General features: G+C 43.1%; 1 protein-coding gene across 4 annotated transcripts in view; it reads right to left on the bottom strand.

Annotated features, from left to right (window-relative positions):
• Positions 1–18353: 18353 nt before the first annotated feature.
• DROSHA (drosha ribonuclease III) overlaps positions 18354–22740 on the bottom strand; it is a 119502-nt gene continuing 115115 nt past the window's right edge. For all 4 annotated transcript variants that reach the window (XM_042233908.2, XM_042233910.2, XM_012097132.4 and 1 more), the window contains 2 exons: positions 22307–22353; positions 18354–18766 (listed from right to left, as the gene is read on the bottom strand). In XM_042233908.2, coding sequence (XP_042089842.1) covers positions 18636–18766; positions 22307–22353 — 178 coding nt within the window. In that variant the 3' untranslated portion in view covers positions 18354–18635. The remainder of the gene's footprint in view (positions 18767–22306; positions 22354–22740) is intronic.

Below are 22740 nucleotides of genomic sequence, written 5' to 3'. Positions count from 1 at the left end.
TTCTGCATTTGGCCTTCATGCAGTGCTAGGATGGCTGTCAATCCAAGTAGATAGCATATTTTTCCTACTCATATTTCATAAAACAGTATCAGATTTCCATCCATTTATTTTTTATTTCCAAAGGACCCTACTCCATCCCTGATTGACATATTGCTTGTCTTTAATATAAGACAGTGCTGAAAAATACAATGCCGAACTGTCAACTGTCCAGTTCTTATCAAAACCTCAGGTTGAGATTGTTGGACAGTCATTTGAAATATATGACATATATATGACCCAACTCCACATAAAGTCTATCCTTCGATCAAAGTTGACATCAGAAGGCGCAGAACTGAAACAAGTGGTCTTAGCCTCTGCAGAACTGTCTTTCCTGAGCTGCACTTCAGAGTCATGCCCTTGAATTTGATCTGGAGACACTATAGGAAAAGTCTTACAAGACTACACGCCACATGTGCTGTAGGAATATGACTTGAAGACATTTACTCTCAGTCACAGCCCCTTTTATGAACCTACTGTGAAATGCATTTTAGAATCCAAGCTAACATAATCTATAGCCACCCAAGGAGAGATAAACCTTGTTAAAAGCACGAGTGTCACTTACTCTGGGCTGCAATAATGGGTAGGTTCCTCCAGTCTGGATATCAATATGATGGTGCCTGGAGGAGCCCCTTAACTCAGGACCTTATGGATCCGTTAAAAACTCCAGTGGGAACTATATACTTTATATTCTCTTATAAACTTGAACCTTGCTTAGTTACAATGACAGGGGTTTCCGGACCGTGAGGTTGTGGTATCAGCTCCCAGACCTGAATGAAAGGATTAGCTCTTTGGGACTTTGAGAATCATTTTGTTTTCCTTCTCTTGCCTTGCTCCATTCCTGCTGGTGAATATGCTCTACTCTGTTCTTGCCCCACCCTCCGCTGAGTTGGAATCTTCTTTCTTGTTTCAGAGCATTTTCTGTGACAGTCTATTGTGCCCTTACTCATGTTTACATCACAAGAGCCTTTGGCAACTGTGGGCTGACACCTCTGCAAGTGCCCCACGCCAAGTTCATTTCCCAGACCAAGCAAACTCTCTTTCCATCCTCAATGGCCCCAGTCTACAACCTCCACGAAATCTGATACAGCTTGTCCAGCACCAAGGCAACGAGAGGGTTTATGTCTGCTTCTATGTCCTTGGAAAAGTAATTTTCTGTCGAATTGCACATTGAGCAGAAAGTTAGAGCACCAAGACAATCTCTGTCTGACTCTTCTAGGAAGCAGCTTCCCCAGCTGCTGCAGCTCAGAAAAACACTGAAGAATTTTACTGCTAGCATGGTGGGAGGAACAGGGCTGTGGCACCTTTGGACTTGAATTTGGAGCCTGGCCTTGCCTCCTATTCATAGGAAGTGTGTGATCCCAGGCAAGCTAGATAATCTCTCTGAGGCAGCTTTGTTTACAAATAGTACTTACCTTGGCAAGATTGTATGAAGCGTTGCAAACTCTTGCTTCTCTTGAAGAAAGGACGGGGGAGGGGGAGGTGGGGAGAGGAGAGAGCAAGACAGATCTGTACATATTTTTTTCAATGAGAATGAAAATCTACATCTCCCTTTTTTTCCCTTGGACTCTGAGAAAGCTTAAAAGATAAATTGGATATTCAATTTGAACGGTGAAGTAGATAAAATCTTCTGACCTATAATTTCGAATGTTTATTTCTCCTGGATCTTTTTGTTCCTACTTTCACCTATTTCTGGGTCCTCCTTTAAAAATCGTATTTATGGTTCATTATTTCATGTGGATTTTTTTATTCATGTGGATTTTGAGCTCTGCTTGAGATTTGAAGAATGTCTCAAATCTTTTATGGAACGAGATGTGGCTACACATAAATATGCATATATTGCTTGTTCAGAAACGCTGTGAACATTTTTGTGGCTCTCTGTAATAATACACTGGAGAAAGCCATCTCGCACCCTGTCTTTCTTTCTCTTCCCAGTGACCTTGTGAAATAGATATTATTAACTCCCATTTCTGAGAGGAGCAGCTCAGGCTCCAGGAGTGACTTTCCTCAGATTATTTAACCTCTCCCAAGGGTCAGAATTTCATGGGCAACCCAAGCCTTTTGGACCCCAGCCTAATGCTCTTTCTTTCACCATGAAGCTGCCTCTCCAGAGAATTATTAGCTGTTTCAGATTTACTGTTGGGCTTAATAAATAATACTCATGGCAATAGCCCAGGCTAAGTTCTGGGCGTTTTAAATGCACTATCTCACTTAGCGCTTCCCACAAGCCAACTATGTAGCCGCTGTGTTAGCCTCTCTTATAAACCATGAACTACATGAAGGTGGGGGCTTCCCAGGTGGCTCAGTCAATAAAAAATCTGTCTGCAGTGCAGCGGAGACTGCCTGCAAAGCAAGAGACCCGGGATCGATCCCTGGGTCAGGAAGATCCCCTGGCAAAGGAAATGGCAACCCATTCCAGCTGGACGATCCCATGAATAGAGAAGCCTGGTGGGCCACAGTCCATAGGACCGCAAATAGTCAGACACAGCTACTAAACCACCACCACATGAAGGCAGGCTTCTCAAGGTGAAGGTCAGTAAGGGGAGGGCTTGGGATTTGAACCCAGGTTCGTGCAACTTGAGAGTTCTTGCTCTTAACTACTACCCTCCACGAGCACCAGCTCTGTCACTGAGTGACAGTTCCTGGGAGCCGTGTTCAAAGGACTCTGGGCTTGTGTGATGTCGCTGTGCAGCTGTGATAGAAGCAGACAGCAGCAGCAGGCTGGCCCTGCTCCCCTGACCTCTCCCTGGAAGGAAGCTGGCTCTAGGCAGGCTGCGGATGGCTGGGCCACTAACCCACTGCCGCCCATCAAAGTCCCAGGCCTCTGTGATCTCATTCGGGTCTGTGAGGGCCACTATCACCGCCTTTGAGTCCCAATTCACGCTCTCCTTGAGGGTCAACCTGTGAGTTGTGATTTTCTTAGCATTCTCTTTGCTGCCTGCTCTAAGATCTTCACATATATGATAATAACAAAATACGCATTCCAGGTACTGGTCCTTAGAAGTATCCGGAGACTGTTTTTGGAAGTATAATTATTACCTTGATGTCTCTTCTTTTTATCTTTGGGATTTATTCAGCTTTTTGGAGGCTTTTACCTTAAGATATGCTTTTGGGTTACAATAAACAAGGCTAAATATTTCTGGAAATATTCAAAGAGGGAGTTCTTTTTCATCTTTTTAGGTGTACCAATTCTTTTCATGTGAGTAGGATTATTTTATTTTCTCTGTGGGCGGTTGCCCCTCTTGACCAAAGCTCCAGGTTTGCCTTTTTTGCTCTATCCCCAGCTCCTAGCCACACCTGAGGTTCAACCTCCATCCACCAGTGCATAACTGATTGCAGACAGCTGCACAATTACTTGAAGCCCTGGTTTTGTTTAGGTTCTTTCCAGTCATAAAAGGGTTATAATACCACCCCTTCTACCTCTTGGGGGGGTTAAGAAGATCTAATGAGATATTGTACGTTAAAGTGCTTTGAAAACCATATGCTGCCATAAAAATGTAAGATCACCACCGTGGTCCCTGGTGCAGACTTCTGATAAAAGGGCACATGCTTAATGGATCGGCCAGCGTTAATTACCAAAGCACTTGGGCCTGCAGCCTAATTATCTGAAAGAAGAGTTGAAAATTCTACAACTCTGTCATTTTGCCTACCTGTTATGAATCGCAGGCATTGATTTGGGAACAGACGCTTTGATGACCAGCATTTTTATCCAGATCATAACAATCAAGTTTGCAGTGAATATGAGAACAGGGTATTGTGAGTGCTGCTTCCGTTACAGCGACACGTTTCACTCTTCCTGGAATGGGGGTTGGCAAATTACAGCCAATGGGCCAAATGCAGCCCACACCTGTTATTTAGACACCCCACACACCAAGAATGGCTTTTACCCCTTTAAATAACTGAAAAAAGATCAAAAGAAGAATCATATTTTGTGGCATGTGAAAATTATATGGGATTCAAATTTCAGTGTCTATAATGCTTTGACTTTTACCGGTAAAATCTGTGAAAATGTGTTTTCTCTCCCATTCTATAAATACCTACATAATATTCTCAATTTCGCCTGTCTGCCAGCAAAGTCTCAAATACATACTATCTGGCCCTTCACACAGAAAGCTTGCTGACCCCTGTCTGGAAGCATTCATTCTGCACTTGAATCCAAGGCACTCAGGGGTTCTCAGCAATCTGAGTGCTGCCATGCCACCCAGGGACTTAATTTGCGCAGAGATTCTACTGGAGAGAAGTTCTATATACAGAAAAGACTTAGGCTTGGGCACCGAAAGGGCAGAAGGATCTGTCTGGGCCTCAGCCAGGATGGGAACGACCCAAACAGAAGAGAGATGTATCGACATAAAGCTAACAGTGGCAGGAAGCAGCTCCCCAGTCCCCTTGGTGATGTGATGTGACCCAGATATGATGAGGCCCTGCGTGTGGTCCCAGTTCTCTCCCCACTCGACTCAACACTGTTTATTCCATTGCCGTCTTCCTTTCATTACTGAGCAATAGGTGTTTTACTAAGGCTCTCTTGGGAGACACGGAAGGAGGGAGTTTGCAAGGCTGAATGCACAGCGCTTAGTGTCCCCTAACCACCCCTGGGCTTTTCTCCATGCCTCATTCCCAGCCCCCCAGCTGTTGTTCGGCAGCACATCCTCCTCTCCCACCACCTGAGTTGCTCCCAGCCCCTAAGAACCTGCCGGCCCCACCAGTCTCTGCCTCTGGCCTTCTCTCTGGGCCTTTGACTCCCACTAGCCACCCCCACTCCCAAGTCTGGGCCGGCCCTGCATCTCCACATTGACCAGTTAACTCTGCCTCGAGGTTTGCCAGCAAGTTCCCTCCTTACTGGGGGAGGAGGCAATAAACAACTTATGAGCTTTCCAGACCCACAGAACACTGCGGAGTGCGGCCGTGCCATGAGCGCCTCCGTCGGCGGTCTGGAAGTCTCGGCCAGGGGTGCCATCTTGGCGGATTTCTCATACACGGGAGGGCAGAGACGTGGCTGAGGTCAACGGAACGGGGCCCGCAGCAGAGATGGAGATCAAAGCCTGAGGAATATTTTCCCCGCGCCTGCCAACACCCAGTGCGTGGAGTTGAGACCTGGAGAAACTGGAAAGGCCAGCTCAGAAGTGACTTGAACTGTGCCAGGCTGGACAAAAACATCTGGAACCGCCTGTGGTTCTGGGGGCTGTCTGCCCACCAGTGTCCAGTCATGTCAGGCTTTATCTAGTCGGCAGTTCACATGCGCTCGGTGCGCTGTGTGATGTTGCAACGTCAATTAAGCTGCTTCACATAGCTTAGCTGATGAGGGATGGACCCAGGAGAACTGAAGAAGGGGAGGACAGTGCACAAACCGCCCAAGCTCCACGCAGTTAATGACCTGGGTACATTCACTGAGCAGCCCTTTGATTAAGGAGGGGCGCAATCCCGGGGGATCTGGGAAGACAGTTGAGCCACCTGTGAGGCCAAGGACAGAATGTCGCAGAGGACTTCAGGACAAGGGCCCTTTCCTAGGAATGTGCTGTTGTGAGAAAATGAAAGCTTATTTTGCCACCAACTCCTGGAAGCAGAAATGAAGTCTCAGGGAGTAAAATAATGCTGATTAGCATGGCACTACAGAGAAGCCTCCAGGGTCTGATTTCACAGCCCCTCTGGACTCTCTCTTCAGGCAGTTAAGCACTCACAAGAAAATCCCTTCTCTTTATGTGGCTTCTTCAGCCGCATCATTTTGTGAAACAATTTTTGAAAGACGAAACACAATAAACCCCCACACTTGTGTTTCTCTTATCTGTGATGCTTCTTGACATTTTCAACTAATCTTTAATATGCTTAATTTCTGCCCCCCAAAACCTCAACCATTAAATTAAAAAAAAAAAAGGTGGGGGGTGGAAAGCAGACGTCCCTTGTGTTACTCAGCAAGTGTGTGATTTGTAAGATTCTAAAAATCCTTCCAGCCCTGCTTATTTTGACAAAACTACTTAACACTTCAAGCAATGAACTACGGGGCATAAAAGTATAATCTGCAGAGAAAACCTTAATCCTCCATAGTAACCTATTTGAATCTCCTCAAACACATTTCGGTGTGTAGGCCTAGAGAATTAAGTCAATTGTTTGATCTGAGAAGAAAGGCAATTAGGGCACTCTCTTGATCTTTCTGGTTGAATTCTAGTCAGGGGCAGCCACTGTTCTCAACAGCTCCATTTGAGACCCCTATTATTATAATAATAGAGGTGAGCATTAGAATTGCTACATTTAAGGGTCTTGCTGCATTTTCATTATGAGTTGTTTTATCTGAGAGTTTCCAGTGGTGATGGCCTAATATTCAGCATACAAATATTAAGCTGGGCTTTTTGTGTTTTTGTCTTTAAACTTCATTTAAAGCTTTTTCTTTAGTCAGACACATATTTCAGCAGAAATGAAAGAAAACTTTCAGAAGCAGCTATGGGGAGGTGGGACAGATGTGTTCATTCATGGCTGGGTTGTGGACAGATCTGATGGGGTCTTCAAAGGGACGTCTCTGGGGCCACTGACAATGCAAGACAGAGATGGAGAAGCTGGTTGGGGTAGTCATGAGGGAAAATGGGAGTTCCACCCTTATCTGCTTACAGCAGTTCCTGAATTTCCACACAGGAGCAACAATGCAATTAGAGGTGCCAACTGCAGCTGTGCTTTGATATACAGTTGTGTGTGTGTGTGTGTTGGTCACGTCCAATTCTTTCCGACCCCATAGACTCTAGCCCACCAGGCTCCTCTGTCCATGGAATTCTCCAGGCAAGAATACTGGAGTGGGTTGCCATTCCCTTCTCCAGGGTATCTTCCCGACCCAGGGATAGAACCCAGGTCCCCTGTGTTGCAGACAGATTCTTTACCATCTGAGCCACTAAGGAAGCCCTAGATATAGTTATATGGGACTGAATAAAGGTCTTTTGTATTTGTCCATAGCAAGGGAGCTGCTGCTGGAGATGATGGGATCAGGTGACTAAAGCCTGTCCCAAGACACCCATTGGTGGCATCACTGATGACCGAGCCTTTCCTCAGGTTTCTGTGGCTTATCTCATCATCTAGAACAAAGCTTCTGGAGCTATTCTTTGTCCATTTATGTGAACTCCAGGCCTCAGAGAGGTCTGAGAGCAGCAGGTTCAGTAAGATGAAGGAGGTCAAGCTCCCCTGCTTCCTGCCGGATCCCACTGGGCTCAGGCTCTCCTCCAGCCCCGAGCTCCCAGCCAAGTCCAGGGGCAGGAGGGCCAGAGAGGGTACAGATGCTGTGCTCACCAATGGCACGTTCTCTTCACCTCACACTCAGAGTTCCTGCAGGAGGGTGGCTCAGAGGAAGCTGGAGTTCTGCTCTAGGGTAGTTGAGGCTTGTGAAAGCATGGCAAGGAGAAGTCTGGCTATTTTTATTCAGCCCACAGTGACAGCAAGCTCACACAGAGCCCATGGTTCAAAGGCGGATTAGTGACGGTCCAGTCTGCCAGGACCTTGTGGTCTAACAGGCAAAGACGGGTGAGTCAAGAGATGGTAACAACACAGTGTGATAAATGTGGTGCGGAGGGAGCCCAAGGACATACACTTAACCTACATTTAAGGTCCAAGGGAAGGTCTGCAAGACATTGTTTCTGAGCTGAGGCTCAGAAGACGAGTAAGGAGGTGGCCTGTTTGGGGCAGTGCAAGACCCGGGAGGGGAGAGAAAGGAGCAGGTCTTTATGTATCGGCAACTTGTTCTCTGAGGCCGGAGTGCAGTGTGAGGGGGCGGGCCAATAGGAGAAGCTGATGTCTGGGTGGGAGGAGATTGAATGCCAAGATAAGAAATTTGGGCTTTATCCTACAGGGAAAGGGGAACCCATGACATATTTTTAAACAGGATAGTAACACGAAATGATTAACCATTTAGAAAGACAAAGAGAATGTGTTCACCTTCCAATACTGCAAAACAAATGACCACAAACTCAGTTGCCTAAAACACCATCCCTCACTTAGCCAAGGTGACACATGAATTAATCATCATGGTCATCTAGTCCCCCAAAGAATTAGAACAGGCACTGCTGAATTTATTATTTCAGGGATGAGGGGAAAACCCTGAAATACACATGTGCCATAGAATTTGAACCTAAACCTAAACTCGAGCCTGCAGATATAATAGAGAGAATAAAGGATAAATGTGAATGACACCATGAGAAAGCAATGTATCACACGCAGAATGTGGGAAATTCCATGGAAAAAGGGGTCTGGAGGAAAGTTCCAGATTAAATATCAGCTGTGTCCAACTCTTTGAGACCCAAATAACTGCAGCACGCCAGGCTTCCCTGTCCATCACCAGTTCCCGGAGCTTGCTCAAACTCACGTCCATTGAGTTGGTGATGCCATCCAACCATCTCGTCCTCTTTTGTCCTCTTCTCCTCCTGCCTTCAATCTTGCTCAGCATCAGGGTCTTTTCCAATAAGTTACCTCTTCACATCAGGTGGTCAAAGTATTGGAGTTTCAGCTTCAGCATCAGTTCTCAGTACTGAGAATAAGACCCAGATTCCCCCACAGCCAATCCCTTCCATCAGGAAGCTTTCACAAGCCTCTTATCCTTATTCATCAGAGGGCAGACAGAATGAAAACTACAATCACAGAACTAATCAAACTGATTATATGGACCACAGCCTTGTCTAACTCAATGAGACTATGAGCCATGCCATGTATGTCCACCCAAGACGGACAGGTCATAGTAGAGAGTTCTGACAAAACGTTGTCCACTGGAGAAGGGAATGGTAAACCTCTTCAGTATTCTTCCCTTAAGAACCCCATGAACAGTATGAAAAGGCCAAAAGATATGACAATGAAAGATGAATTGCCCAGGTTGGTAGGTGCTCAATATGCTACTGGAGGAGAAGGGAGAGATAACTCCAGAAAGATTAAATATAAGAGACATAAAAATGAAGGCAACACTTGGGTCCTGTTTGAATCATTACTTGGACACACCAACTATACGTTTGAGTATGGGCTGGTTATTCAAAGTTATTAAGTTCTCTATAATTTTTAGGTGTCATAAATGACACTGTGGTTAAAAATGAAATAAGTATCACCTGAGAAAAGATGTTTTGTCATGGGGAGTATGGGATGGTGGAGTCAATAGCTGGATGGATTTGATGCTGTCAAAATCAAACTAAAGGTGGGTGTCCTCAGACCCACCCTCCCTCTCTCTGATTCCCTACATAACACCTTATGTGCACAGGTATACAAGCTTCCCCTTCTCAACAGTGAGATTCCTGAAAACAAGGATGCTGCTTTCAGTCTTCCAGGCCCAGGATTATAGTGGGTGCTACAAATACCAATACATCTCAGAATGAGCGTTCTCCAAACACCTAACCCATATGTAAGAATTTACTTCATTTGTGACTGTTATATTTTATCATTTCTTTCCATATAATTGAATATTTCTGAACCATACATAAGCATGTTACAATTAAATCATGAGTGTGACAGCATTGGTACAATATAGTATCAGTAACAGGTGGGTGATGGAATTCCAGTTGAGCTATTTCAAATCCTAAAAGATGATGCTGTTAGAGTGCTGCTCAACAGTGGCCACAGGACTAGAAAAGTTCTATTTCCATTCCAATCCCAAAGAAAAGCAATGCCAAAGAATGCTCAAACTACCACACAATTGTACTCATCTCACATGCTAGCAAAGTAATGCTCAAAATTCTCAAAGCCAGGCTTCAACAGTATGTGAACTGTGAATTTCCAGATGTTCAAGCTGGATTTAGAAAAGGCAGAGGAACCAGAGATCAAATTGCCAACATCCGTTGGATCACTGAAAAAGCAAGAGAGTTCCAGAAAAACATCTATCTCTGCTTTATTGACTATGCCAAAGCCTTTGACTGTGTGGATCACAATTCACTGTGGAAAATTCTTCAAGAGAAGGGAATACCAGACCACCTGACCTGCCTCCTGAGAAATCTATATGCAGGTCAGGAAGCAACAATTAGAACTGGACATGGAACAACAGACTGGTTCCAAATAGGAAAAGGAGTACATCAAGACTGCATATTGTCACCCTACTTATTTAACATATGCAGAGTACATCATGAAAAATGCTGGGCTGGAAGAAGCACAAGCTGGAATCAAGATTGCTGGGAGAAATATCAATAACCTCAGATATGCAGATGACAGCACCCTTATGGCAGAAAGTGAAGAACTAAAGAGCCTCTTGATGAAAGTGTAAAAAGAGAGTGGAAAAGTTGGCTTAAACTCAACATTCAGAAAATGAAGATCATGGTATCTTGTCCCATCACTTCATGGGAAATAGATGGGAAATAATGGAAACAGTGAGAGATTTTATTTTCTTGGGCTCCAAAATCACTGCAGATGGTGACTGCAGCCATGAAATCAAAAGATGCTTGCTCCCTGGAAGAAAAGCTATGACCAACCTAGACAGCATATTAAAAAGCAGAGACATTACTTTGCCAACAAAGGTCCATCTAGTCAAAGTTATTGTTTCTCCAGCAGTCATGTATGGATGTGAGAGTTGGATTATAAAGAAAACTGAGCACTGAAGAATTGATGCTTTTGAACTGTGTTGTTGGAGAAGACTCTTGAGAGTCCCTTGGACTGCAAGGAGATCCAACCAGTCCATACTAAAGGAGATTAGTCCTGGGTGTTCACTGGAAGGACTGATGTTAAAGCTGAAACTCCAATACTTTGGCCACCTGATGTGAAGAGCTGATTCATTGGAAAAGACTCTGATGCTGGGCAAGATTGAAGGCAGGAGGAAAAGGGGACAATAGAGGAGGAGATGGTTGGATGGCATCACTGACTCTATGGACATGAGTTTGAGTAAGCTCCAAGAGTTGGTGATGGACAGGGAAGCCTGGTGTGCTGCAGTCCTTGGGGCTGCAGAGTCAGACACGAGTGAGTGACTAAAGTGACTGACTGAACAGGTGGGTGAACTTTTTAAAAAAATCTGGTTGGGCTGGAAAATATTAAGAATTGTCCTTGGGCTACCTCAGACACTCTTGTGTTAGTGAAGGTACCACAAGTGGCTATAACAAATAAATACCCAAATAGTGGTTTAACACATAGATGTTTGTTTCTCACTTTAGAGAAGTCCAAGCAGGATTCTCCTATCCTTGGAGGGGGGGTGGGGGTGAGGTGGGGGCTCTGTTCCCTGGTGCCATTCATGTTCTTACTGAGGGTGCTTTTCAAGGTCACCCTCCCTGGATGTCAGCATCCAGCCAGCGAATGTAAGGGGAAGGAGAGATGGCAAACATATTTCTGGTGCCACAGTCCAGAAGTTCTTCACATTTAACCAGTGGGACTCTGTCACTTGACCTCACTTCAACAAAGGTGGAATGTGGTCCCCAGTTGGGCATGCTCTTCCTGACAATTTTACAAGAATAAACATGTTTCGTGGCCAATTAAGTGTCTCTTCCACAGGTTGTTCTCTTAAATGTCCTGATATTTATACAAAAGAAATTATAATGCCTTATTAGGCTTTATTTCATCCTTTATAAAATAAATGAGGATCTAGGAAAGATTTGAGGACCAGAAGTTAGAACGAATGGGATTCCCAGGTGGTGCTAGTGGTAAAGAATCCGCCTGCCAGTTCAAGAGATTTAAAAGATGCAGGTTTGATCCCTGGGTCAGGAAGATCCCCTGGAGGACGATGTGGCAACCCACTCCAATATTCTTGCCTGGAGAATCCCTTGGACAGAGAAGCCTGGTGGGCTACAGTCTATGGGGCTGCAAAGAGTCAGACATGACTGAGCGACTAACACAGCTATGAAGAACATACCTGCAAGACTTTAGTGTGTTGTTACTCCCTGTTCAGAACAAGTAATTCATAAAGAGTCCTCTTTACTTTGTACAAGTTGATCAGAGGGAAATTTCACAAAGACTTCACAAGCAAGGATGATGACAGAAATAATTCTGAAATAGTCATTTGGTTTAAGACAGCTCATCTAAAGCTGAAATAGTTCAGACGGCAGCCAAGTTTCCTCTCTGGCGTAAATTCATCTCATGTATGAAGCCTATAGTTTCGAAGCTGTAATACATCCCTGGAATGGTTTCCTGTCTCCATCCTGGGAAAATCAAGCTTGTCCTTTGTCAATGTACAAATACCACTGAGGTTTCTGGTGGTGTTCAGTCGCTCAGTCGTTTTGGAGTCTGTGACCCCATGGACTGCAGCACATCAGCTTCCCTGTCCATTACCAACTCCCAGAGCTTGCTCAAACTCAAGTCCATTGAGTCAATGCACATCCAATCATCTCATCCTCTGTCGTCCCCTCCTCCTCCTGCCTTCAATCTTTCCCAGCATCAGGGTCTTTTCCAATGAGTCACCTCTTCACATCAGGTGGGCAAAGTGTTGGGGTTTCAGCTTCAGCATCAGTCCTTCCAATGAATATTCAGGACTGATTTCCTTTCGGATGGACTGGTTGGATCACCTCGCAGTCCAAGGGACTCTCAAGAGTCTTCTCCAACACCACAGTTCAAAAGCATCAATTCTTAAGCACTCAGCCTTCTTTATGGTCCAGCTCTCACATCCATACATGATTACTGGAAAAACTATAGCTTTGACTATATGGACATTTGTTGGCAAAGTAATTTCTCTGCTTTTTAATATGCTGTCTGCTGCTGCTGCTGCTGCTAAGTCGCGTCAGTCATGTCGGACTCTGTGCGACCCCATAGACGGCAGCCCACCAGGCTCCCCCGTCCCTGGGATTCTCCAGGCAAGAACACTGGAGTGGGTTGCCATTTTCTTCTCCAGTGCATGAAAGTGAAGAGTGAAAGTGAAGTCGCTCAGTTCTGTCCGACTCTTCGCGACCCCATGGACTATAGCCTACCAGGCTCCTGTCTAGGTTTGTCATAGCTTTTCTTCCAAGGAGACTCGTGAGTCCATTTCTAATATTGAGCTCAGTTATCTGTGTTTGGCTATAAAACCATGTATGCACCTGTTTATTCATCAGCTTCACAGAGACATCCCACAGGCTCTAAAGTTCAGTAAAGCCAACTCAACTCAAGACCCAATTCTGCTTTAGTTTGGATATTAACAGCACAAAAACTAGCCTGGTGTTCTTTGCTTCATTTCTCCTATCTGGTTCCGAGTTAGGGATGATTTTGTCCCCAGGGGACACTTGGTTATGTCTGCAGACATTTTTGGATGTCAGAAGTGGGCCAAGAAATGCTACTGACATCTAACGAGGAAAGGCTAGGGATGTTGTTAAACATGCTAAAATGCAGAGGACAATCCCCATCTAGCCCAGAATGTCTCTGGCGCTGAGGCTGAGACGCCATGCCCTACTCCATGGCCTGTAGGTCCTAGCTCCCATGTATCTTTCAAGTCAGTTCTATCCCAGCAGCTCCATTCAGTGCCTCAGTGCAGGCCTTCAGCACACCTCTTGTGGAATACAAGATCCAAACGCACTTTCTTCCCACCCAGTTCTGCTGCTTTCTTGGAAGGAAATGTCCTTGTTTCTCACAAGCTCCCTCTCAGCTTCATGGTTCAGTTAACTCCTCAAGTATTAACTCCTCTGAGATGCCTTCCTTGTCTGGCCTATTCTCCCCCTTCTCCTCCAGTCTAAGAGGCCCTCTGTAGGTAGCTGCACCATCACACCATCATTGTCTGACTAGAACCTAAACGACTTAGAGAAGTTTAATAATCAGCCTGCATAAATAATAACACAGCACAGTTGAATTAATGCATGATATGCATTCTTGCTGGTGCTTCTCATGATCACAACTGGAAGGTGAGGAGACTGGATTGCATTGGATCAAAGACAACGTGGAACCTGTGGTCACAGTGGCCTGCTGAGTTGGTCTGTGTGGCTACTGAGAGTTTGGCCACCAGCCTCATTACTGCTCAGGAGAGCCACCAAAGCTAACCTGCCCTGATGCGTCCTTGATGTGTTCGACTGCAAGAGGTTTTCTACTGCGTTATGGACTTCACTTCTTCAGGCTTCAAGAGCCATCAATATGGAGAGAAAACCTGAAAAAGGTCAGAAAACTACAGAGAGGAAAAGTGCAGGTACAATGGAAAGTCCTGAGCAGCACGCTGGCTTTGGCATTACTTTGATGCCCAAGCAAGACTAGTCAAAGTGCTTGTTTAAAAAAGTTCAAATATTTTCCCTTGCTTTTTTGCTCTAACATTTTCAAGGCTACTGATGAATTCAGCATTCTTTCCCTCCTAGTCGTCCTCTGGCGGAGAGGAGCCCCGGGACAACGTTTTCTTACAGGCACCATCTTACATTTTTAAGATTAACAAGTTAACAAATTCTAGAGAGGTCTTCTCTCTCCCTCCTCTCTCTCATGTGTGTATGCACACGTGTGTGGGTGTGTTTATGTATGTATGTGAAAGTAGTTTGATAGCAACAAATTACCCACGACCTACACATTTTTTCAATAGATTAGCCAATAAATGTATGACCTGGCACACAATGTCCATACCAATACACAGCCATGAATACACATGTGGATTCAACACTGAGATGATTCATCAGTTAATAAAAAAGGAAGGACATGGAAATCACATACAGGGTATTCTACTGTGAAGGTGCCCGTGAGACCATGCGCATACAAGTGTGTATACACAGATCTGACAATATCAAAATCTCTGGGTGACAGATGCATACATGACTCATGTTTTCAGCTTATGATTTCTACTTTCTCCACAATATTTCCAAAGTAACCTTTGTTTCTTTCTCCTGCTAGTAAAAGAAACACGTAACACATTCTCCAAATTTTCAATGAATGTGTAACATTTAATAGTTACATATTAACACAAGAGAAGACTCTACACATGGACATCACCAGATGGTCAACACAAAAATGAGATTGCTTATATTCTTTGCAGCCAAAGATGGAAAAGCTCTATACAGTCAGCAGAAACAAGACCGGGAGCTGACTGTGGCTCAGATCATGAACACCTTATTGCCAAATTCAGACTTAAATTGAAGAAAGTAGGGAAAACCACTAGACCATTCAGGTACGACCTAAATCAAATCGCTTACAATTATACAGTGGGAGTGAGAAATAGATTTAAGGGAATGGATCTGATAGATAGAGTGCCTGATGAACTATGGACTGAGGTTTGTGACTTTGTACAGGAGACAGGGATCAAGACCATCCCCATGGAAAAGAAATGCATCAAAGCAATATGGCTGTCTGAGGAGGCCTTACAAATAGCTGTGAAAAGAAGAGAAGTGAAAAGCAAAGGAGAAAAGGAAAGATAAGCATCTGAATGCAGAGTTCCAAAGAATAGCAAGAAGAGATCAGAAAGCCTTCCTCAGTGATCAGTGCAAAGAAATAGAGGAAAACAACAGAATGGGAAAGACTAGAGATCTCTTCAAGAAAATTAGAGATATCAATGGAAAAATTCATGCAAAGATGGGCTCGATAAAGGACAGAAATGGTACAGACCTAACAGAAGCAGAAGATATTAAGAAGAAGTGGCAAGAATACACAGGAGAACTGTACAAAAAAGATCTTCACGACCAAGATAATCATGATGGTATGATCACTCATCTAGAGCCAGACATCCTGGAATGTGAAGTCAAGTGGGCCTTAGAAAGCATCACTATGAACAAAGCTAGTGGAGGTGATGGAATTCCAGTTGAGCTGTTTCAAATCCTGAAAGATGATGCTGTCAAAGTGCTGCACTAAATATGCCAGCAAATTTGGAAAACTCAGTAGTGGCCACAGGACTGGAAAAGGTCAGTTTTCATTCCAGTCCCAAAGAAAGGCAATGCCAAAGAATGCTCAAACTACCGCACAATTGCACTCATCTCACATGCTAGTAAAGTAATGCTCAAAATTCTCCAAGCCAGGCTTCAGCAATATGTGAACCGTGAACTTCCAGATGTTCAAGCTGGATTTAGAAAAGGCAGAGGAACCAGAGATCAAACTGCCAACATCAGCTGGATCATGGAAAAAGCAAGAGAGTTCCAGAAAAACATCTATTTCTGCTTTATTGACTATGCCAAAGCCTTTGACTGCATGGATCACAATAAACTGTGGAAAATTCTGAAAGAGATGGGACTACCAGACTACCTGACCTGCCTCTTGAGAAACCTATATGCAGGTCAGGAAGCAACAGTTAGAACTGGACATGGAACAACAGACTGGTTCCAAATAGGAAAAGGAGTACGTCAAGGCTGTATATTGTCACCCTGTTTATTTAATTTATATGCAGAGTACATCGGAGAAGGCACTGGAAACCCACTCCAGTACTCTTGCCTGGAGAATCCCATGGCTGGAGGAGCCTGGTAGGCTGCAGTCCATGGGGTCGCTAAGAGTCAGACACGACTGAGCAAGTTCACTTTCACTTTTCACTTTCATGCATTGGAGAAGGAAATGGCAACCCACTCCAGTATTCTTGCCTGGAGAATCCCAGGAACGGTGGAGCCTGGTGGGCTGCCATCTATGGGGTCACACAGAATTGGACACGACGGAAGCAACTTAGCAGCAGCAGCAGCAGAGTACATCATGAGAAACGCTGGGCTGGAAGAAGCACAAGATGGAATCAAGACTGCTGGGAGAAATATCAATAACTTCAGATATGCAGATGACACCACCCTTATGGCAGAAAGTGAAGAGGAACTCAAAAGCCTCTTGATGAAAGTGAAAGAGGAGAGTGAAAAAGTTGGCTTAATGCTCAACATTCAGAAAACTAAGATCATGGCATCTGGTCCTATCACTTCATGGGAAATAGATGGGGAAACAGTAGAAACAGTGTCAGACTGCTTTTGGGCTCCAAAATCATTGCAGATGGTGACTGCAGCCATGAAATTAAAAGATGCTTACTCCTTGGAAGGAAAGTTACGACCAACCTAGATAACATATTAAGAAGCAGAGACATTACTTTGCCAACAAAGGTCCGTCTAGTCAAGGCTATGGTTTTTCCAGTAGTCATGTATGGATGTGAGAGTTGGACTGGGAAGAAAGCTGAGCGCCAAAGAATTGATGCTTTTGAACTGTGGTGTTGGAGAAGACTCCTGAGAGTCCCTTGGACTGCAAGGAGATCCAACCAGTCTGTTCTAAAGGAGATCAGTCCTGGATGTTCATTGGAAGGACTGTTGCTAAAGCTGAAACTCCAGTACTTTGGCTACCTCATGCAAAGAGTTGACTCATTGGAAAAGACTCTGATGCTGGGAGGGATTGGGGGCAGGAGGAGAAGGGGACGACAGAGGATGAGATGGCTAGATGTCATCACCGACTCGATGACATGAGTTTGAGTAAACTCCGGGAGTTGGTGATGGACAGGGAGGTCTGGCATGGTGCAACTTATGGGGTCGCAAAGAGTCAGACACGACTAAGCGACTGAACTGAACTGAACTGAATAGTTACATAAAAAAGAAACCCTCCATCCCTTCTCAGCCTTTTGGCTAAGATCAAGAGTAAAAAGAAACCCTCCAGATAGCTAATGGGTCACTCTCCTTCCCATCTTAATTCATATGATGCCCTTTTGGGGAGCCTCCCCAACCACCTGATTGAAAACGGCACCATGTTACTCCCTACTTTATTCTGGCCATCATCTACGTCACCTGACGTAACCCATTTTATTTCCTGTTATTGTGTGTCTTCCTTCATTAGCATGCTCCCCCAAGGGCAGGGAATTTTATTTTTCCACTGCTATAGCCCCAGGGCCTATAACAATGCCAGACACATAGCAGACACTCATTAGATATCCACTAGAGTAATGAATAAAAACATATTTGTTTTAAAAAAGAAGTTTTGTCTTTATTAATAAGAAGCCAGTGAAGTTCAGTTTAAAATTAACATTAAAAAGATGTTACATCTTTTAATGCATTGTTAGCCCTTTATTACAGGGACCTAATAAAGGAGCTGCTTGGAGCTGTGAAAAGCTATGAACCCTCCTCTCCCTTCTGCCCACTCCCTCCCCAAATCCAACATAATTTCAAGATATTCTGAGACATTCCTGAAGTTCGTCTATAAATTTCTAAAAGGGTCCACTGACCCCAGGGTAAGAGCACCTGCTTTAAAGTGTCATCTGGCTTGGAATCATGATTTCTCCTGATTCTAGTGATTCAAGGAACATATGTGACTCAAATATCAGTCTTTCCCCCTTCCATTAGCCAGTTAAATGTTAAAGGGATTCCTTCTACAAAGGACTCACTGGTTAGTAAGCATCATGTTTGCAGCTGAGGACCTGATAAACACCAAGATGAAAGCTGAAAATGGAGATTAATCCAGAGATTTCAAACAGTAAAGGTGTTTATAGAGCATAGCCCAAATATCTGGTAAAGTGATTTTTTTGCTTATCTACTGAAAGTCTGGAGTCACAGTCTCAGAAAATAGAAAGAATAGGATCTATTCCACACAGGATATACATTTTTAATTTTATTGTTTAAAAAGCAAAATAACGGGGAATACACACATTTACCCAAGTGAAGTTTTACATTAAATAGAAATCAAACACTTTGTAATAAAGGCCATCCAGCTAAAAACCAAATATGAGATCAGTAAAACGAGAATGATGTGACTTTGTGTTTTATTTCAATGGGCAGACTTCATTCAGCGTCTCCACAAAAACTAGGCTAGGTCTCAATGGGCAGCAGTCACAGTTATTAGGCAAGTAAATACACCACCACTTCCGTCCGTGCCTTCCTTTATTTCTTTATGTCTTCGGTCTCATCTGGCTCTTTCTCTTGATGCTCTCTTTCCCACCTCATTTCTTTTAACTCTTGTCTGTATTTCCGTTCAATGAACCGCTTCTGATGGGCCATCTGGGGAAAGTTATCTGACACAAGGAGATATATTTTACACTTAATAAAGGAGAGCTACCAGTGCACAGGATGATGCAAACTAAACGCAACACACACACAAACAAAAATATAGAGCTGCACTTTGTAAGGCAAGAGAAAAAAAAATTGCTCATTTTCTTCTCTTTTTCTTTTATCATTCAGGAACATAATGGAAGTCTAAATGGGCACCTGGTTCTGGATTTCAATGTCTGATGTGAACTCAACCATAAAAGGCACCGGAATACACAGTTGTTAAAACATAGCGTGTGACTTCAGCATGTTTCCAGCTAGGCATTTTAACACAGTTCTCCCAGCAACAAGTGATTTTTAGGGAGAGATTAAAAGCTATAGCAAAAATGAGTTGTATATTTTTACAAAGCTTAAACCCAAAACTTCAAACAAATAACAATATTATCACATCATTATTTACCAACAATTTTCCTCTTTCTGAACAGAGGAAAAAGATCAGATGGACAAAAGGACGAGGCCACAACTTAAGTCACCGTTTCTGATAATTCAACCTATGAAGTTTACTCAAGAGACCCAAAGCTTACGAGCAACAGCAACCCAAGTACTGCACTTTCATTTGGTGAAAGGACATGTCACTCAGTAGCACAGTTGAAGCTATATTTAGTTTGATATTTGACCCTGTTCAAGGGTGTTGACAGGGTGGAAATCTTGATTAAGATGTAAAAATTTTACAATTCAGTTATTTGTGATATGTAATGAGTGTAGCAATGGAGTAAGAAACATGAAAGAGTCATCTTATACACTTATTCGACACACACTTCAACAGCACACACCACAAAGGGATGCGTGAACAAATGAGAGTGACGCGAGCTGTCTGGGAACTGGGTGCAGGTCTGTTAAACACAAGAGGGACTACTTCATATTTAAAAATAAGGAGGGGACATATGTATTCCTGGGGCTTCTCTGGTGGCTCAGAGGTTAAAGCGTCTGCCTGCAACGCAGGAGACCAGAGTTCGGTTCCTGGGTTGGGAAGATCTCCTGGAGAAGGAAATGGCAACTCACTCCAGTACTCTTGCCTGGAGAATCCCATGGACGGAGGAGTCTGGTGGGCTACAGTCCACAGGGTTGCAGAGAGTCAGACACGACTGAGCGATTTCACTTTCATATATATTCCTATGGCTGATTCACGTTGAGTATGGCAGAAACCAACACAATATTGTAAAGCAATTGTCCTCCAATTAAAATCAGATAAATTTTTAAGAAAAGTAAATTTTTAAAAAGTAAAAGAGAATCAGAGAGCATGGCATATTTGAGAGAGTGCTTGATTTTGTTACAGATGAAGCATAATAAACATATACAGTATATTCCCAAACCCTCCTTCCTTTTAACACTGTGTCTCATCTTCGCTCCCGAAAGGTGGAAGACAGGGAGCGACAGGGTGGTGGGAAAAGAATATGAAAGGCGAGTAAGGGCCTAAGAGTCAGTGATTGATTTTAAGCAAAAGAGAAACATAATGGCATCTGAATTTTAGAAATAAAATAGCAGTAAGATCCTATTCTCTAAGTATATTAAATTGATTCCTTATGTACTGTATGAAACATGGGTTTCAAATATTAAGAGCATAATCCCACCACTCAGATATAGCCACAGATAAGCTTTTAGAATATATCCTTATAATAAGCCCTTTCCTATGAAGTAAATTTATACCTGACACACATACACACAATGTAAATGCGCACATATATGAATTAGACACACAACCACTTAAAATCATTCCCTGAGCCCAACTTACACTGGCAGAATATAGCTATAAGCACACTTTGATGGATACACTTTTTTCACTTATTCTAGTAGTATAAGCATTTTCCCGTATTATGACTCTTCAAAAATATTTTGATATTACACTTGGACAAAGCCAAGGTTGGCAGACTCCTGTCTATAGGACAAATCTAATCCTCTACCTGTTTTGGTAAATACAGTTTTACTAGAACACAGACACTAGCCATCTGTATTCTACCTGAGTCTATGGGCCACAACATCAGAGCTGTGTAATTGCGATAAGAGTATTTACTATCTGGTCCTTTACAGAAAATGTTCGTCAACCTCTGGGATAATTTATCTAAACATTTCTCTATGTTCAAACACACAGTTTGAAGGACTGATTGATTTTTTTCACTATTATAAATCAACTTGTCACAATCATCATGGTTATGGAAACTTTCACTCATAATGCCAATTGTTTTCTTAGGTTTGACTTCTAGAAAGGAAATCTCTAGGTCAAAGGGTACGGATGTCATTCAGGACCTGATGCATACCATCAAACTGCTTTCCTGCACTTTAAACTTTTACCTCCTACCAGTTCAGACATATAGGCCAGTCTTAGAATCAGCCATCTCTCCAAGTACTGTTTTATGGCTGAAAGCAAACAAATGAAAACTCCAAAGATTACCTTTAACAATCTTATAGGTGGAAAAATGGAGTCTCATTTTTATTACAATATGTGACTGTAATAAAATAAATAATAAAATCCATATATATATAATGGATTTGAAAAGCTCCTCAACAGAGTCAACAAAACTCTTAGTGAAGATTCCATGGACTTGGGAGCCTGAAACACCAGCTTCTATCCCCAGGACTCCCCTCCCCTTGGCCCCCAAGCTCTCGTCTGCAGATTTCCGCATGGCTACTTGGCCCTCCTGCCTTTCTTGGGATTTCTCCCAGGCTGAGCGTCCAGAGCCTGCTCCCTCCCAGCTTCCCACACTTCGCTCTCGCCCACGCTGAGCTGGCAGCTGAAGCCTGATGGAGCTGCACTGTCGGGTTCTGCCCACAGGTTTTGCTGGGCGGCACGATACACCTTAGAAGACAACTTTCTTGCGCTTAAGCCTTCAATTTACAGAAGACTCTGCAGTTCCCTACAGGGTCAATTATGTAATTTAAGTGTCTTCAACCCAGCTATCCTACCCTTGGGAATCCATCCCCCGGAACTAAAAGCACCAATATAGAGACTTTTAGTATCAACAGTGATAAAAAGACAGAAACAGTATCCACCAAAAATTTTAAAAGCTGAATAAAATACGGCATATCCACAGTGTGAAATATGATGCAGCCCTTAAGAAAGGAGCCACTATGACCTGGAGGGCTGCCCGTGATGTATTATCTAGCAAGAAAAGAGGGATGCAGAGAAGTATGTAAATATCCCACTTTAATTAAACAGTGGCCAAACGCCAAAAAGAAAAAACCTTCACAGGTTTAAGATTTTAGAACTATAGAGAAATATATAGAATGAAATATCCTAAGTCACTCACATGGGTTACCTGTGCTGAGAGTGGGACTCTATGCAAAATAGGAAAATGAAAATCAAAAAGCATTTGGGAATACTTTTTTAAAAATTATAAGCCTATTTTATACATATCTTACATTATACTACACTCTGTGCGGAGAATAATTATGAAGAAAAGAAGATCACATTTTATCAGTACTTACCATTTTTCTACTTTCCCATTTTCTATCCATAAAACACTCATTACATTATGAACATATAATTATAGAAAAAGAGATAGGCTCACATTTTTCAAGTGCATCCATTGCTGCTCCCATTTCTGCTTGCTGAATACTATTAAAGAAAATGAAGACAAGGTACACTTTAAAGATTTTTTTTCCCCAAAACACAAAATATGGCTCCAATTTATTCAGGCTAGTTTTCATGTTTGGTGCATACAATTTTATCTGATTATCTCTACTGTCACATACTGAATTGCACAGATAGGAATATACACCAGGGCATGCAGAAATGTCATTTATCTGTACAAAGCCTGTTTAAGTTATTCGTTCCACACTTTCAACAGTGCAATAAAATGCCTTCCACTTATATTAGGTCTGAAGTACTTCTTACTTAAATTTGAACATCCTCAGTGTAAAGTTTAAGAGGCAAAGAGTAAAAAAATACACATACAGACAGACTTCAAATCACTTCTCAGTTTAAGATATAAATTGGAAGGTT

Source organism: Ovis aries, chromosome 16 (assembly GCF_016772045.2).
Source record: "Ovis aries strain OAR_USU_Benz2616 breed Rambouillet chromosome 16, ARS-UI_Ramb_v3.0, whole genome shotgun sequence".
Taxonomy (NCBI): Eukaryota; Metazoa; Chordata; class Mammalia; order Artiodactyla; family Bovidae; genus Ovis; species Ovis aries.
This window is presented reverse-complemented; position numbering and strand designations above follow the sequence as displayed.